This window comes from Misgurnus anguillicaudatus, chromosome 2 (assembly GCF_027580225.2).
Source record: "Misgurnus anguillicaudatus chromosome 2, ASM2758022v2, whole genome shotgun sequence".
Lineage (NCBI taxonomy): Eukaryota > Metazoa > Chordata > Actinopteri > Cypriniformes > Cobitidae > Misgurnus > Misgurnus anguillicaudatus.
In genome coordinates this window covers 18808184-18825985 of record NC_073338.2, presented here as the reverse complement: position 1 = coordinate 18825985, position 17802 = coordinate 18808184, and the positions used below count along the sequence as shown (strand labels likewise).

Below are 17802 nucleotides of genomic sequence, written 5' to 3'. Positions count from 1 at the left end.
ACAAATCAGGACAATAAGACAGATTGACATGTACAGTGGGTCTTTGTTATCAGTAATGTTTTGATTTGTTGAGTTTACTTTTGATGTATTTCAATGCAGTGTTGCAGCTGGGTGTGTACGTGCTTTGTAAGCTGAATTGTTAATGGTAAAATATGGCTTTTAATGGCACAAGGGAAAGTCACATCACAATCAGTGTGTCAGACCTGGGGAGTGAAATAGGGCTTGTTATCAGTCATTATAAACCAGGAGTTGTGTTTCCACCCAGCTGCTTGTGGTGGTGAAGGTGGATGGAGATTATGTGGTTGTATGATGTTACTGGAATATCTGCTGGACTATAATGGCCACCGCTGCTGTGATGGGACTGCAGGGTGTGTGTGTCTGTGTTTGTTTTGAAGAGACGCCAAACAAAGAGAAATAAAGCCGAAGAGTGATTCTGTAACTATATGCCATGTGGTAGTAGAAGCAGACAAGAGATTGTAGAAACTGGGAACACATTTGAACTTTTAGGTTAAAACAAATCATAAATGGCCAATTACACTGAAAAAAAAAATCCTTTCAATTTACGTAATTTTAATGTGTACATCGGTCCCACATAATCCGATTGTGTAAAACCAAAATAATTTTCCTCATATAATTTTTATGTGTCAGACCAAAACATTTTAATTGTTTTAAGTAGTCTAATATAAATATATTGACTCAAAGTGCTATTTCTCTTTACTATAACACATTTATTTTGTAATGTTTAAGTATTTTTATTATGTAAGGGGACTAGATCTTCATCTGTAATTCCAACATGCTTTTTTAATGCTTATATTATGGGATTATGTAACTCTAAAGCAATTTCATTATGTCTCTGGCACCAAAATAATCACTCATAATTATCCAAATGTTATTTATTTCTTTTTTAAATACAAAATACATTTGCATTGGCATAAAAAGTAGGGATCGACCGATATGGATTTTTCAGTGCCGATGCCGATACCGATTTTTGTTTCATCAGCCTTAGCCGATGACCGATACAGGCTGCCGATTTTCTTGAGCCGATAATTGGAGCCGATACTGCTTTTGCTCACTCAATTTACATCAAAAAATGATGTAAAAAATGGCATGTTGTTAAAAAGAGATGTTATTAGTTTGGACAGACATTTATTTTAGTCTAGGACTAGTCGAATCCCTGTCCAGGAAACTGCCCCATAGAGATGAGAAATAAAAACCAGCTTTGTTCAGCTATGATCAGCTGTTAGGCCGAGCTTTCAATATTGTCATGGAAAGGTTGGTTGTTTTTAGTCACATGACCTGCAATTGCTTGCAGCTTCCAGCACTCTGTCTGTAAATAATGCCGTAAAAAATCGGCGAACACGGAAGCCATGTATCGGCCGATGCCGATACACATAAAACTCGCAAATATCGGCCCGATATATCGGCCGGCCGATATATCGGTCTATCACTAATAAAAAGCAAAGAGTTTTGAACAAATGTTTAGTGATATTTAGGCAAACCACTGCTTTCAGATCATCAATTCATTTAAATCACTACACATTAATTAATTAACAGTCAATAACTATTACAACAATCAGCACATGCAGTACATACATAAAGGGGCAATTTCCCAGACAGGTTGTAGATTAAGCCATGACTAGGCCCTAGTAGTTATATTAGAATTTTTTTTACAAAAAAAGTTTACAAACAAACCTACCTTACAAAAACAACACTGGAGTACATCTTAGGCAAAACAATGGCACTGATATATGTCAAGATATGTCAGTGCAATATGTTTTCAAATTAAGGCATTGCAAAAGTCTGGGACTAGGAAAAGCCCCATCTGTAAAACTGACCCAAATGTTTAAAATAGTTACTATCACAGTAGATTTAGAAGTGCTAAAACACAAACACTGCATTCCAAAGAGACATGCAAAAGAGTAAGTACGATTATTTTTTAAATGGATTTACAAACTGGAAAATATCACTCCTTCAGAAAGTCAGAGCTACAGCATTTGTATAAACTGATAATCAAAGATTCAACAAAAACAAAATACAACAACCATTTCAACTCTGAGCAGCAAACTGTTAATGTTTTAATAAGAGAAAACACTTAAAACAGATAAATAAAAAAAAAAAAATGAGCAGCACAGTCTTTCTGATCCTTTCACTGAAAGAAACTGTTGGTTAAAGTTACGCTCAATGCAGTTCCATTAAAATCTTTTGGATTTCCTCAAAAATAAAGCGGAGATCAGGATAGGTCAGGTTTAAAGGAATACATCAACTCAAACAACACGGCACGATGTTGCAACACCTTCATGCCTTCCAGGACTATACAAAGATCCTCTTCTTCAAGAAGCATGTTGTTTGAGAGCACAAATCCCAACATTGGTGTCTTCAAATGACCTCACTGATGCTGACTTCATCCATGCCCTGTACAAAACAGACAAATGTAGTTAAAGAAACAGAAAAAAAGTTACTGTTACAATAAAAGTGTCATTTGAAATTAGTACAATGCAAACAAATATAAATGTAAGTATACAGACCCATGTGCATTGCCACAGCATGTTACAATTGGTTACAAATACATGGGTTACAAAGCAAGGCAGCTGCACTGTCCACTGCTCCAGGTGTGTGTGTGTGTGTGTGTGTGTGTGTGTGTTAAATAAAGAGGCCACATTTCAAGTGTGTGCTACCATACCTGACAATCACAGCAAAAGTTAATTATCTCATTTTCTCACTCTCATGTTGTTACAGACCTGTATAAATGTCTTTGTTCTGATGAACACGAAGGAAGACATTTATTTTGAGGAATGTTTGCAACCAAACTGTTCATGAGCCCCATAGTTCACTTCCATAGTATTATATTTCCCCACTATGGAAGTGAATGGGGCTTATGATTGGTTTGGGTACAAACATTCCTTAAAAAAAATCTTCCTAAGGGCTCAGTCACACCAAAAGCGTTTATGGCAGTTGCAGGCGCCTTTTTTGAATGATATTCTATGGGCAGGGCGCGTTTGCGCGCTGTTTATGCGCGCCGAGCGCCTTGCGGTTTTCTGTCGCCTGCCGCGCACGCGTTTTTGAAGGAGCGCTGAGAGTGGAGAAGCGCCTGACGTCATTCGCGTCTTCCATTGTCCAATCGAATGAGGGGAGAGGCGGGCCTTACATTGTGGTGAGGGAAGTTTACAGTTGCTTTGAAGAACCGGACTCCACTCGCTCACTCTCTCCTGCGTGTTTGTGCACCTCTCACCCTCAAACAAGGTCAGAGCAAGCGTCCTCTTTTTAAAGTTTCTGCTAATATGACAGTTAACAGCAAAAGAGCGCTCACGCTTCAATATTTGATTGGCAAGACAGCTGACTCGGTGGTTGCTTAGCAATATGAAAAGCTGCGCCGCACTGCTCTTTTTTAAAAAAAGGCAGTGCGTCGCGCCTTGCGTTTGCAAGCGTTTAAAGCGCTTTTGGTGTGACTGACCCCCTAGTGTTCATCAGAACAAAGACATCCATACAGGTTTGTAACAACATGATAGGGAGTAAGTGATGAGAATTTTTATTTTTGGGTGAACTACCCCTTTAAATCTTCCCAGGTGTATTAATCACCCTTGTGCCAAAAGATGTAACTAAAACATACTAAATGTTCTGTACTTCCAACAAGGTTTACACATTTTTATGTCTATGAATCTATATTACTTACTTCTGTCATTTGATCATTGATTGTTCCAAGTCTTTTTGCTAGCTGTCCTCCTTTCTGATAGAAGAGTTTCGTCAGGTTTTTGGATTGGAGGTCCAGGTGACACGCAGGAACATTAGACAGTAGTGATTCTTTTAAATTCAGCATTTATCTGAAAACAAATTAACCAACCATTGTTTATTTGAGTACTGCGAGTCAAAAAATAATACATGTAAGTTATATTAGTTACAAAAATAAGATTTTTTTTGATGACTTACCAATGCTTTTGAATGTGTAGCGTATGAAAGGATGATGGACCTATAAGAGGAAATATTCAGAGGTGAAATCAACACATAACCTCAAATGATGAAGTTCACACATACACAGAGCAATAATGAAATAAGTATTATATCTGTCATAGGACGCAATTTTGGACAATATTAGATCTTAAAACAACAAGGTTCTCTTCTGAAAATGTCAGCTTTAAGGTGTGGCACTATAAAGCAATTTTTTCAGTTAATATACCAGACGTCACGCGAGACATTTAAAAAAGCTTTTTCTAATAGAATCAAGTGTTGCTCGTGGCGTAGCGAAGTCATGAATAACTGACGCGGGTCTGATAATCTGATTAAGCAGACAGTTTTTTTAATACGCAATGTCATTATTAATGTAAGTCAATTGATATCATCTGGTAAATTACTTACATGGATAACGTTACTCTGGACAGAATAAAAACGTTTGGTTAGTGTTTTATTTGTCCTGAACCGTTTCCATAGAACAGCTGAGTAAAAAGTGCCTCAAAAGTCAACTCAAAGCTGACAGTTTTCAACTCGGATAAAACTACCAAACGTGAAATAACGTTAAACAGCTGACATTTTTAAAACGCTGTCTTTCTTTATGAGCCTTACACTTACTGACTGACTGACTGACTGACTGTAACGTTAACTTACTCCACCAACCTCCTCCAAACTAATTTTTACTACAAGTCATTGCAATGACTACATATTGTAAAAAAAAACTATCTATCTAGTGAAGATGTATCACGTATAAAGTGAACATAAATAAATAATAGAACTTACTTTAATAACGTGGTGTCCGTCTGAGAGAGTTCTTCTGACTGACTGCTGCTGAGTCTTCATTTTGGCGCCCAAAACAAACGATGTTTATTCTTCTTTTATGGCAGTTGACGTCCTTTTCATTGAGCGTTACTGCCACCTTCTGCTCAGGAGGTGCCGTTTTGTTTGCTTACTCAATTTTATTGCTTTAACTATTCAATTCAATCATTTTTAATCAATGTGAGAATAATGTGTTCATTTTACATTCAAACAAAACATTTTCATCCTAATCAATTAAATTATGTTTACACAAGGAATATAAATATTTTGTTTTGCATATACATGTTTATTTTATTTAAATTCAAAGACCCACCAAGTCCATTTTTTTCAGTGTAGAGGCTTTTAGGTATTTGACTCTTGAGCATAATCACCTCTCACTTTGTGGGCTGAATGAAAATGCTAGTCTTGCATTCATGGTGTACTTGGCACAGTCGACTGTAAAGGGTTTGAATGTGGCTCTGCAGTCGTGCCTGTCGAGACCCAGTGGAGTGATCAGATTTCCAGGGTAATGTGGTAGAGCTGTGTGTCCAGATACAGACTGGGTGTGTGTTGGTCTGCTTACAGGAGCTCTCTTGAGTCTCATTGAAAGCTGAAGTTAAGCCTTCAGTCAGGTGTCACTCTGCAGCTGTTTAACTGGATGAATTAGTGGATGTCTGAATGAAAGCGCAGACTGCATGTGCATGGATGCTATAAGTCTATTTTGCTAGACGTAAACAGCACTTGTCCTGAAGCACTTCCTGTTTTGTTTTTTTTAGTTGTTTTTTGTTTTACATGCAGGGTTTCCCGCAGCACTTTTCAGTTCGGGCGGCCCACCTAAGCTGAGAAACCCTACCGCCTTAACTAGGTCGTTCAAAAGTAATAATAATTTGCTGCAAAAAAGGTTGTCAGTGCATCTCAGAGAATAACGCAGACGCTCTTCACACGCGAGCAGGCATATGCGCCACACAACCGAAATGAGAAAGACATAGTCCGGACCGGCACTGTCTGGAGCAACTAGCCAGTTGATAAAACATCTCGGAGAATAGCGTGGACGCGCTTCACACCGCGAGCGTGCACGCGCCACACGGACGAAATGAGATAAAGATGTGGTCCTTCATGTCTGGAGGATAGCCAGTTGATAAAACACGTGTCCGTGAGAACTGTAAGTGGACTTATGTTTTGGGTTTATTTAAGCCTGTTAATAGTTCTTGCAAATTTAAAGTAAGTTAGCTGGTGATTTTGTTGTTTGAGCAACCTGCTAAGGTTTCACGTGCCTGTTTATTAGATATAATTGTTGAGCGCTTTTGCTCACATTATTAATGTGCATTATTTACATGCTACAGTTACACTCCTTTAAGATAATGTTTTTAATAGTGGGAAATAATCAGTTTTTACAATTTTGCGCTATCTATCATTGTTCGCCAGACGTTCTACAACATCTGCTTTAGTTTTTGTTTATTAACCCTTTAGTTTCACTTCATCACGCAGCTATTCCTTTTAGAGGTAAAACATTTAATTCATTAATAATCTAGTATGTGTTCATTTTCTGTCATAGTTTTTTCAAAATTAAGTTTTAGTTGAGTGTTTTAAATAAAAACATTTTAATTTTCATCATGACACATACGCCCCCGTCCCTTTCATTGTCACGCCCCTGGCCCCGCCCACCAGCCCAACCCTACCACCTTAACTAACAAATTTTCTGCAGGAAACCCTGACATGTATAAGTAAGAACTAAAGATGTTTGTTTAAAGTGCCACACAGATCCAATATCGAAAATTACCTGTATTGCAGTGTGTCATGTAGCTGTCCATTAATGTAAATGATGCGCAAAGTAGTTAAACCAAAAAGTGCAAGATTAATAAAGTTATTGGCTTCTAAAGTGGGGAGTCGACTATTTTCAAATCTCCCACCTGTTGTCTGTCTAGGTATGAAGGCAACACTTGTTTAATCTCCACTTACAATCTTGCCCGCAAGAAACGAAAACCCTGACCTGCCCACAGACACTTGCGCTAGTTAGTGTGTAAACGTCATGTCAAGAAGACACTGTGTTTTCAGCTGTAAAGGCAAGTTTCACTACCAAAGGATGAAGATGTGAAGAATCAGTGGTTAAAATTACTTTAGAAAGATGGAAAACCCATGAAAGATGGTTCAGTACCCAATTCATTTTTGAACAACATGCGTCTCCATGATTATTATGTTATGTGTTTATTTTCCCTCCCCAGAGTGTTGTGAATGTCTAGTTTACTGTAATGTCTTATCAGCAAGTCGCACTAGCAATGCATGTTGCAGTTAAACTACTGTTTACTATTTAGCTGTGGCCCAGTTAACTTACATACTTGCTTACATGAATGTAAAAATGTTAGTGTTTGTCGTCGTTTTTATTGCTTGGATTAATGATAAATGATGTGTACTCATGTCGCTAATGTCTTGTCAGTAAGTCATGTTAGCAATAGGTCAATACATGTTGCATTATTGTTGGACTGTGCGAAGACTGTGTCAGTTGACCAATCAGAAGAGAGTAGGCTACCGAAAGGTGGGGTTTAGTCAGACTGAATCTTTAAAAATGGCTTCACATGAATCGTTTGGGGATATGTAAGAAATCGGGTAATATTAAATTAATATTTTGAGAAAATTACAGTGTTTTTGACCCTGCATGCATTTAAACATGTTGTTGGGGACTCCTTAACAATATTAGGAAGCTTAAAATTGGACCTGACTGGCACGTTAATGTTCTGTTGCTTGCATTTGTTTTTTTAATGTTTAATGTGCTGTTGTTTAGCAAAATGGTCTATGGGAAGATTGGGCTAATGGAAATGTGAATGAAATGAACAGAATTGATAAATAGAGTTGTTTATATGGTGTCCTTCCCTTTAATGTAACAGTTAAGACTCACATTAATTACTGTGGAAATGATCAAGGACACATAAACATCTTCCATATTCTGTTTTTATGTTTTAACTCATGAGTTAATACTACATGAGTGAGTTAAAGGAATAGTTCAACCCAGCCTGTGAGTGATCTCACAGAAATTTTTTTACGTATTTTAATAGTTGGCTAATTCGTATGAATTTGTTCAAAGTGAGTCATACAAAACATATGATTATCGTGAAAAAACAATAATTAAAACCCAGCCCTAACAACGCATCTCAACCCAACGGCACAGGGGTGAAAGCAATCGTACTTTAACATAGTAGTCGTAGTGATCGTACATATAGATACAAATTAACCACCTCATTAAATACGTACGAATTGCCATAAAATGACGTTGGTCAACCAAATATGAATTTTTTCAATGGTATAGACATGCTGCCATATTTGAATTTACTGCGCAGATCTGCATGTTGCATGAGTTCAGATTGTAAACGTCAACATGTAATTGCTTTGGGTTTGGTTCTTGTAAGTAGTGGTGAATCTGCAAGAGATTATAATACTGTGCAAGGTTTTGGCTTTGTTCCAGGAAATTCTCCAATGACTGACAGCACCCAGACATTTCTAAAAATACAATAGCCCAATTTATAAACGACTTGGATGTTCCTGAGCAACCTGCTCTCCAACAAATCGGAAACTTTGCGCAAGTTGATTCTGTTTGTGCAATACAACATTCATTATATGTGATGTTGTGACACACTCACAGTCTAGACACGACTCAAGGCTTGTCTTATGTATTAAGTGTTTCCTTGTAATATATTAACAGCTTTATGTAATGATTGTTTCATTCTGTCCTGCACTTCTGGGCTTGTGACTGAGTCGAAAGATATTCAAAAGGGAAAACCCAAGCAAAATTGTTCCCAATTTAACAACAGCCCTGCATACGTGAGAAATGTCAAGGTGTGGATGTTGTGCGACTGGGGCATCAGTTCAGGTGTTAGATGTGTGTGCGGGCAAATTGCTTAAGATGTTTGTGTAGTCAACTCATCCCTCGCTCCTCATAGGGTGGTCCCCATGGTAACATTCTCACAGGGACTTTGGATTGGCCAGCCCACTTACTTGTTTATCACAGAGTTCCAGCTTCCTGCCGTCTGCTTTAGCTGTACCTGATATACAAGCGGAGCAGTGCTGAAACCAAGAATGAATAAAAACACCAAAAACCTGCTTGAAGTCATCGTTTAATTTCAGGGATGCTAGTTACATACGGATATGCTCCTGGGACACTCCATCAAGTGGATCTTTAGTTGTTTTTCGTAGGTATAAACTATCTTTTTGGGAATGGCAAGATTTTGGAATTCGTTTTTGTTAGCTATGTTAAATGAGTATTAGATTGTGTATAGATAAGGAAACTTTTTTCTGTTTTTGTCTTCATTTGACTTTTTCCTACATTTGACTGCCTCCCTGTGGTTGATCTCTGTAATCATCTCTTTTCAGGCTTGGGTTCATAGTAGGACAGGCTCATGTGTGAATTAAATGTCTTTCTTTAATAGCTTCTGCTCAAAGAGATTATTTTAGCTGTGATTCTCATCTGCTTCTCAGATCGCATGTGGCTGAGGACGATGTGTACCCGGAAATGAATGAGGATGAAATATTGCAATCGGAGAGGAGATGTCATTATTACTAAATGACATCTAATCCAGTGACGCCCGATTCTTGAGGAACTAAGTAAAATGGGTCTATGAACATGTGCTTTGTTTGTGTTGCTATAGGTCGCGAGGCCTACCCAAATTGAAGGAGTCCTGCTCCCACGAGTCTTTGCTAAATCCTGGCAGTGCTGTTGAAGCTTTGGATCTAAGCATGGAGGAGGACGTCTACATTAAACCACTACACAGCAGCATTCTGGGACAAGACTTCTGCTTCGAGGTACACTTTACAATTTGATATATTCCAGAACAGTTAATCCAGTGGATATGATGGATAGATATAATGGATGGATGGATGAATAGATTGGATGGATGGATACAATGGAAGGATGGATAGATAGATATGATGGATGGATGGATAGATACAATGGAAGTATGGATAGATGGACACAATGAATAGATGTATGGATAGATGGATGGATGGATACGATGGATGGAAGGATGGATAGATTAGATGTATGGATGGATGGATAGGATGGATAGATACAATGGAAGGATGAATAGATAGACACAATGGATGGATGTATGGATGGATAGATACAATGGAAGTATGGATAGATGGACACAATGGATGGATGTATGGGTAGATGGATGGATGGATATGATTGATGGATAGATAGATAGATAGATGGATAGATGGAAGGATGGTAGATTAGATGTATGGTATGTATGGATGGATGGAAAGGATGGATAGATACAATGGATACGATGGATGGATGGATATGATGGATAAACACAATGGAAGGATGGATAGATAGATAGATTGACACAATGGATAGATGTATGGATAGATGGAAGGATGGATAGATAGATAGATAGATGGATGGATAGATAGATACGATGGATGGATGAATAGATGGATGGATGGATAGGTGGATACGATAGATGGATATGATGGATAGATACGATGGAAGGATGGATAGATAGATACGATGGATAGATACGATGTATAGATCTGATGGATGGATGGATACGATGGAAGGATGGATAGATACGATGGATAGATAGACACAATGGATCGATGGATGGATAGATTCAATGGATGGATAGATACAATGGATGGATGGATAGATATGATGGATAGATATGATGGATGGAAGGATGGATAGATAGATAGATAGATACGATGGAAGAATGGATGGATGGACTGATGGATAGATAGATGGATGGATATGATGGAAGGATGGATAGATACTATAGATGGATAGATACAATGGAAGGATGATAGATAGACACAATGGATAAATACAATGGACGGATGGATAGACAGACACGGTAGGTAGGTAGGTAGGGAGAGAGAAAGAGATAGAGAGATAGATAGATAGATAGGTAGGTAGGTAGGTAGGTGATGATAGATAGATAGATAGAGAGATAAAGAGAGAGAGAGATAGATAGATAGATAGATAGATAGATAGATAGATAGATTGGATGGATAGATACGATGGATGGATGGATGGATAGTTAGAAAGATAGATACGATGAATGGATAGTAGACAGGTAGATGGGTAGATACGATGAATGGATAGATAAATTGATAGAAATTGAATTTGTCATGCAGGTGGCATACTCGGGTGGAAGTAAGTGCTTCAGCTGTTCATCTGCAGCCGAACGGGACAAATGGATGGAGAACCTCAAGAGAACCGTGCAGCCCAATAAGGTAACCATCACATATGCCATTTGCACCATTCAGAAGACAAACTCAATTTCCTGTTTGTTTGACACTTGCTGCAGTGATTAATCCATGCCCATCCCATTATCAGGACAACTGTCGGCGGGGGGAAAACGTCCTCCGTCTGTGGATCATCGAGGCCAAAGACTTGCCACCGAAGAAAAGGTATTTCTGTGAGCTCTGCCTGGATGACGTGCTGTACGCCCGCACCACCAGCAAAACTCGCTCCGACTGCCTGTTCTGGGGGGAACACTTTGAGTTTGCCGGCCTCCCTGCTGTCAAGAGCATCACGGTGCACATCTACCGCGACGTGGACAAGAAGAAGAAAAAGGACAAGAACAACTACGTGGGTCTGGTGAACATCCCCGTGCAGGGGGTGATGGGACGGCAGTTTGTGGAGAAGTGGTATCCGGTCAGTACCCCCACCACCAGCAAAATCAAAGGCGGAGGTCCGTCTATCCGCATCAAGTCTCGCTTTCAGACCATCTCTATCTTGCCCATGGAGCAGTACAAGGAGTTTGCAGAGTTTATCACCAATAACTACACCATGCTGTGCTCTGTGCTGGAGCCCGTCATCAGCGTCAAGAACAAAGAGGAGATGGCCAGCGCGCTGGTACACATATTGCAGAGCACAGGGAGGGCAAAGGTATGATGCCAGTTTACCATTTTCATTTATTGGAGCTGTCCATCAATCACTGCTGTTTGCTTTAAAAGCGATTTGTTCTGTGAGAATTCGGCTTAGATTTTGGTTACATAATCTCAGTGTTGTTGACCAGAAGTTTACACTTTTTATCAGGATTTTTTGACGGACCTGGTGATGTCAGAGGTGGATCGCTGTGCCGATCATGACGTGCTCATATTTCGGGAGAACACGCTAGCCACCAAAGCTATAGAAGAATACCTCAAGTTGGTGGGACAGAAGTACCTGCATGACGCACTAGGTATGTTTATTGTGGCTTTAAAGCATTTTGTCCATTAACCGATCACTAATAATGTATGCATGTGCTGCGGTTTTTAGGAGAGTTTATTAAAGCACTATACGAGTCAGATGAGAATTGTGAGGTGGACCCATCTAAGTGCTCCAACAATGAGCTGCCAGAACATCAGAGTAACCTGAAGATGTGCTGTGAGCTCGCCTTCTGCAAGATCATCAACTCTTACTGGTAAATACACTCGCATTACACACATCGTTCAATTGCATTAGTGTAATACTAACTCTCCGCTGCGCTCCGCTTAGCGTGTTCCCGCGGGAACTGAAGGACGTTTTCGCCTCCTGGAAGCAACAGTGTCACGCTCGAGGCAAGCAGGACATTAGTCAGCGTCTGATCAGCGCCTCGCTCTTCCTGCGCTTCCTGTGTCCTGCCATCATGTCCCCGTCGCTTTTTGGTCTCATGCAGGAATACCCAGATGACCGCACCTCTCGGACCCTCACCCTCATCGCCAAAGTCATCCAGAACCTTGCTAACTTTGCCAAGTATGTCAGGACAGCAAAAATCACAATCCCCCGGTTTCACAGACAAGGCTTTAAGGCTAGTTCTAGACTAAAATTTGAGATTAAAGCTGTCTCAAATGAAAATAACCTGCACTAACAGATCCTAAAATATGCCAGTGCCATTGTTTTGTCTCAAGATGCACACCATTAATGTATTTTTTGAAGTCATGCTTATTAAATATGCTAGTCCTGGCTTTAGCTAAGCCTTTTCTGTGAAACCAAGCTAAAATGTATTATGTTTTCACAAAAATCACCTTTTGGCTTTTTTTAGCTAAAAACGAAGTATTGGCATAATCCAGTTATGGCAGAAGCTGTCTTGTGCACATAAACAGTTATTGTTAAATCGTTCTCATTTCTCTGTTGCATTAGATTCGGGAACAAAGAGGAGTACATGGCCTTCATGAATGACTTTTTGGAGCATGAGTGGGCGGGTATGACCCGTTTTCTACTGGAGATTTCGAATCTCGAGACCATTTCCAACACCCCGGGCTTTGAGGGTTACATCGACCTGGGACGCGAGCTGTCTGTGCTCCACCAGCTATTGTGGGAGGTGGTGTCACAGCTTGATAAGGTACAGAAATCCATCTCTTTGGCTCCTTACAACTGATAATACTGCAACAATACCTCGTACTATGCGTTCACACCAGACGTGAATAAATTGCGCTATTTGCGCATAGTTGGGACGCTTTAACATTTTGAGACAACTTGCTTAATTCGCCTCTAAAATTTGCGTCATTTGCGCATGAAATTCAGATGCTGATAAACTCAATTTGCTGGCTTTAGCTTATATAATATAAAGAGTTTGGTTCCAAAACGCAATAAATCTATTTTGACTAATTTCGGTAAAAATGTGTTTTCAACCAAATTTTTGTCACAAACTTTCACATAGCATCTTTAGGTTATAATAACATTAAAAATTTAAATTCATAATTTGATTTTAAAGATTTATTATAAAAACTGATTATTTTTTCTGCAAATGCAATAAATTCATGACATTTTTTTTTTCAAAATGCTATAAATCTATTGAATCTATATATAAATGTGCATTCATCTTTGCCATGTTATTTTCATTTAGTTGACTAGTGGTATACACTGATTAAAAAATAAACATTAATGGCATTAATCAAAGCACTTACTTTGTCATATTAAAAACACTGTCATTGCTGCTGTCATCCTTGGGACGTCGTCGCTAAACTTTTTTGACAGCAATCAGCTGTAAAATGTTTTGATCCTGCTGCTCAATTTTTTGCGTGGAATGGTTGCTGTGATTGATTCTGCGGATTTATTGCATTCTGCAGAAGAGGAGTGGCAGCGTTTATTGCGTTTTGGAAAAAAACGGAGAAAAGATGACAAAATAACACGGCGGATATCGGATTTTGCGTAAAATGAAGAATTTACTTTTTAATACTAACCAGATACAATACTGATTTTGGCTGTAACTATTTTTTTAATGCCGTTTATCGCGTTTTTGAACCAAACTCTTCATATATACCTTAAATTGAGTAAAGAAAGTTTTTTACAACTTACCAGATTATCTGACCTCCGCACTTTCTTCAAAGCAAGAAATTATTCAACCCTTAAGGAGTCAGCTGACATTGCCTTTACTTAGAACTCTCTTCAATACTTTACATTATTACTACACTCGCTAGTACATTTTAATCTTAGCCGTGGTACTCTGCTTCTTATGTTGTCCACCGATTTTTTTTATGTTTTTCCTGCTTTGTTATGTAAAGCTGCTTTGAAACAATTAAACAATTGTGAAAAGCGCTAAATAAATAAACTAAAATTCATTTGAATTAAATATAAAAGTACGAAGATGTGTCGTACAGCTCCAGGTGTCCACGAAAATGATTTTGTCTTCCATAGCTTTTTTTGTATTTTTGCCTCAGCCTGCTACGTTGTAATCACGAAACGCTAAATTCGCGGCATGTCTCGTGTTGCCCCATTTGCGCGAATCGTGTCGCAGGATGTCTATCAGGTCCTTTGCATTTAACATGTAAATCACTTGCGCTTAACGCTTTATTCACGTCTGGTGTGAACGCACCATTATATCCAATCATGCAACAGGCTAAAGTCTAAATTTACAACAGCATGCGGTTCAATGTGTTTAAGTAGCCATAACAAAAGGTTGTCTTTGATAATAAGCGTCTGCATAGCACACGTGTGTAATGTAAACAGCTCTTGTTGTGTATTTGTAATGGGTGCCCACAGCATTTTTGAAATTGAGCGTTTTATAGCTGGCAGGTATTGCTTCAAATGTCTCATGCTTAATATCAGTAATGCTTTGGTCCACACTAAACAACATGGTTGAAGCTGATTTGTGGTTTTATGGCCAACCTGACTGTATTAAACAGCTTTGTGTTCGGGCTTTGCACTTGTTTGCAGTGTTATCATTGTTAAGTTTGTTTTTTCAAGGTTAATGTCCACGTATGTTTTTGCCTTCTTTAACCGGGAGCAGTTTTTCCGATGGCATTCACGCATTTCCACACGCCCCACCTTTTAACTCTTGCTGACCTGTTGAGTCTGCAGCATGGTTTTGTTTTGACTACAATTAAAACCTCCTTGCATATGGTTTTTGTTTCATCCCAGTCTTTCTTTTTTTTTTACTAGTCTCAGACATAACCCTCTGTTGTTGTTTGACTTTGATGCATGCCCTGCATTGGATTTACTTTGTTTTGTTTGTTATTTTGGAATGGCTTTTGTCGTTTTTAGAAGCATGTGTTTGTTTGTTTGTTTGTTTTTCTTTTATTTATCCCTAATTTGACTTTTTTCCTTTTGTTTTCTCCTCTTTGTTTACCCATGCCACTATCCATTCCACCCTTTCCTGTCCGACACACTGTGTCTCCATGGTTACGCTGTCCTACCACCAATGCATTATGGTGCCTCTTATTTCGACCAACCAAAATCCTCCTGCCAACCCACCAATCTGCCATCTGCACCCTCAAACTCTCGGGGTTGCCCGCTGTGGTCCGTAATGTGGTTACCATGGTAACGCGCCAACCCAGGGTGACAATTCCTTCCTGCAGGCAACAGTGGCCAAACTGGGGCCCCTGCCCCGGATCCTTGGCGATATCACCCGCTCGCTGTCCAGCCCCACCCCTATCCAGCAGCAGCTCAGGAGGTTTCAGGATCACAGCTCTGTTAATGACATTAGTGGAAGTGTGTCGTCGGGACTGCAGAGGATATTCGAAGACCCAGCAGATAGGTAGGACATTTAGAAATACACAAGTTTGTCTGTTCTAGTGTGTTGGTTGTAGATAGTATGCTTAAACCTCATCCCTGCTGGACACAGATGTACTAGTTGACTAAAACATTGTAAAATGTTACCCAGTGGTTTGGAAGACTCTGATGTCATTTTTCTTACATGTTCTCAGTGAAATTAGGAGCATCAGATCTCCTATTCAGGAGCACATGGAGGCCTTGGCCAGAGGGAAGCATCCTTTATTGGGTCAACAGTCCTCGGCGCACAGTATGAGCTTTTCTGACAAAGAGGAGAGAGACAGCCCTCTTCCAAATGGACGCAGTATATCTTTAATGGACCTTCAGGACTCTTACCTCGCACAGGGCCATCAAGGTCCAAACCCTCTTCATGAAGCCCCACCGAGGTTAGGACGGGTGGGCTCTCAGGCCTCCATCGGCCCTCTGCCTCCTCCACACCATCACCAGCCCCCTGTCCATCCAAAAGTACCCCAGCTAAGGGACAACCTGCCCCAGAGCGCTCCCCAAGTGCGCCGCCCTCTCCACCCCTCCCTCAGTCAGCAGCGCAGCTTACAACCGCTGTCTTTCCAAAACCCAGTCTATCACCTCAGCAACCTTCACGCGCAATCCACGCACTCCACCCAGTCTACGCACTCCGTCCAGTCCTTTCAGCCGGACTCCAGCTCGGAGAACCTGAGCACGGCCAGCTCTCGTAGCGCCAGCCCTAGCGCGTCAGCCGGACGAGGAGCGACGCCCAGGGCCAGGATGCCCTCCACCAGTAGCGTGGAGGAGGAGGTTAGTCGTAAAAACATCCAGGGGCAGGAGACTCCTCCTCCTCCCACTGCCCGTTGGCACCCACCCCTGTTGGACTCTGGAGCCCAGGTGGTGGTGGCGGTACCGAGGCAAAGTAGCGCGGGGACGGCGCATATCGTGAAGGTGGAGCAGCAGAGTCGAGGATTGGCGGCTGCAAACGCAGGGGCGAGAACTCCTAAATCTCTCCCTCATAGCACTTCGCTCCGTAGTGGCAGCAGCGTCAACACCGAACCCATGCAACAGAGCGGTGAGAGATCCAAGCAACAGTCCACGTGCTCCAGAGACAGCTCTGTACCCGGAGGACGAGGCAACAAGCAGGTGAATGAAAAGGTAAGTGCCAAGCAGAGTTTGAATTTGCAGGATTTATTTGAGCATTAAGTAAACTGTATGTTTTGCTGTATAAGGGCCAGTCCCCTGTGGAGTCGGTCACCATGTCCCCAGTCGAGAGAACGGCAGCTTGGGTCCTGAATAATGGACAGTTTGAGGATGAGGAAAACGAAGCTTCGAGCAAAGACGACACCAAACACATAGAGAAGGTACAGAGAATTTAAGCCTAGGGTGCGCTTAGTTTTTCATACCTGCCTTTTCTGCAAAATGCTTAAGATCTGTCCTTCTCCTTTGAAGTATGAACAGGAGATCTCAAAGTTAAAGGAGCGTCTGCGGGCATCTAGTCGGCGACTGGAGGAGTATGAGAGACGGCTGCTGGCACAAGAACAGCAGATGCAGAAGCTGCTGATGGAATATAAGAGTCGATTGGAGGACAGCGAAGAGCGTCTGCGCAGACAGCAGGAAGAGAAAGACAGTCAGATGAAGAGTATTATCTGCAGGTAAGAACAAAGTGAACAAAGTTGTATGCGTTTGTGTAGTTCAGACATTTTAATTGAAATCTGATGCATCTATCTGTTAATAGGCTAATGGCTGTGGAGGAGGAACTGAAGAGAGACCATGCAGAAATGCAGGCGGTTGTGGACGCCAAACAGAAGATAATTGATGCACAGGTAATGCAGTTTACAAAATAACCAGCATGTTACATGCATATGCTTCTGTACATTTCTTTGAGGATCCTTTTGTAAGGTAAAGGGTTGTGTGTGTGCTTCCATAAACTTCCTGATTGTATTGAAGTGAACAGGCTGCTGACTGGCTCATTGTTACTGTGTCCTACTGAATTTCAGGTCTCTAATGGAAGTGAGGTAATACCAGCAGGCAAGTACAAACAGAGTATTGTGCTCCTGCTGGGCTTGTGTAAGCACACCCCAATACCAACACCCCTGCCTGGCCTAAACCTGCACAACACTCAGTCCTCTAAGCCGTTTAGACAT

At 40.6% G+C, this 17802-nt stretch overlaps 1 protein-coding gene and 1 long non-coding RNA gene across 11 annotated transcripts in view; one reads left to right on the top strand and one right to left on the bottom strand.

Annotated features, from left to right (window-relative positions):
* Positions 1 to 17802, top strand: part of rasal2 (RAS protein activator like 2) — a 101092-nt gene that overhangs the window by 78574 nt on the left and 4716 nt on the right. For 7 of the 10 annotated variants that reach the window (XM_055201761.2, XM_055201757.2, XM_055201756.2 and 4 more), the window contains 12 exons: positions 9378 to 9531; positions 10870 to 10968; positions 11072 to 11626; positions 11777 to 11921; positions 11999 to 12143; positions 12218 to 12454; positions 12842 to 13043; positions 15478 to 15677; positions 15847 to 16813; positions 16888 to 17019; positions 17108 to 17310; positions 17394 to 17481. In XM_055201761.2, the coding sequence (XP_055057736.2) occupies positions 9378 to 9531; positions 10870 to 10968; positions 11072 to 11626; positions 11777 to 11921; positions 11999 to 12143; positions 12218 to 12454; positions 12842 to 13043; positions 15478 to 15677; positions 15847 to 16813; positions 16888 to 17019; positions 17108 to 17310; positions 17394 to 17481 (3127 nt within the window). Of the gene's footprint in view, positions 1 to 9377; positions 9532 to 10869; positions 10969 to 11071; positions 11627 to 11776; positions 11922 to 11998; positions 12144 to 12217; positions 12455 to 12841; positions 13044 to 15477; positions 15678 to 15846; positions 16814 to 16887; positions 17020 to 17107; positions 17311 to 17393; positions 17482 to 17655; positions 17687 to 17802 lie in introns of all 10 variants that reach the window. The other 3 variants (XM_055201759.2, XM_055201758.2, XM_055201760.2) reach the window with 2 other exon arrangements.
* On the bottom strand, positions 1457 to 5092 carry LOC129432553 (uncharacterized). Its single transcript, XR_012372543.1, has 4 exons — positions 4726 to 5092; positions 3925 to 3964; positions 3671 to 3818; positions 1457 to 2412 (listed from the first exon to the last, which is right to left on the bottom strand). It is a non-coding gene; the product is annotated as an uncharacterized lncRNA (long non-coding RNA).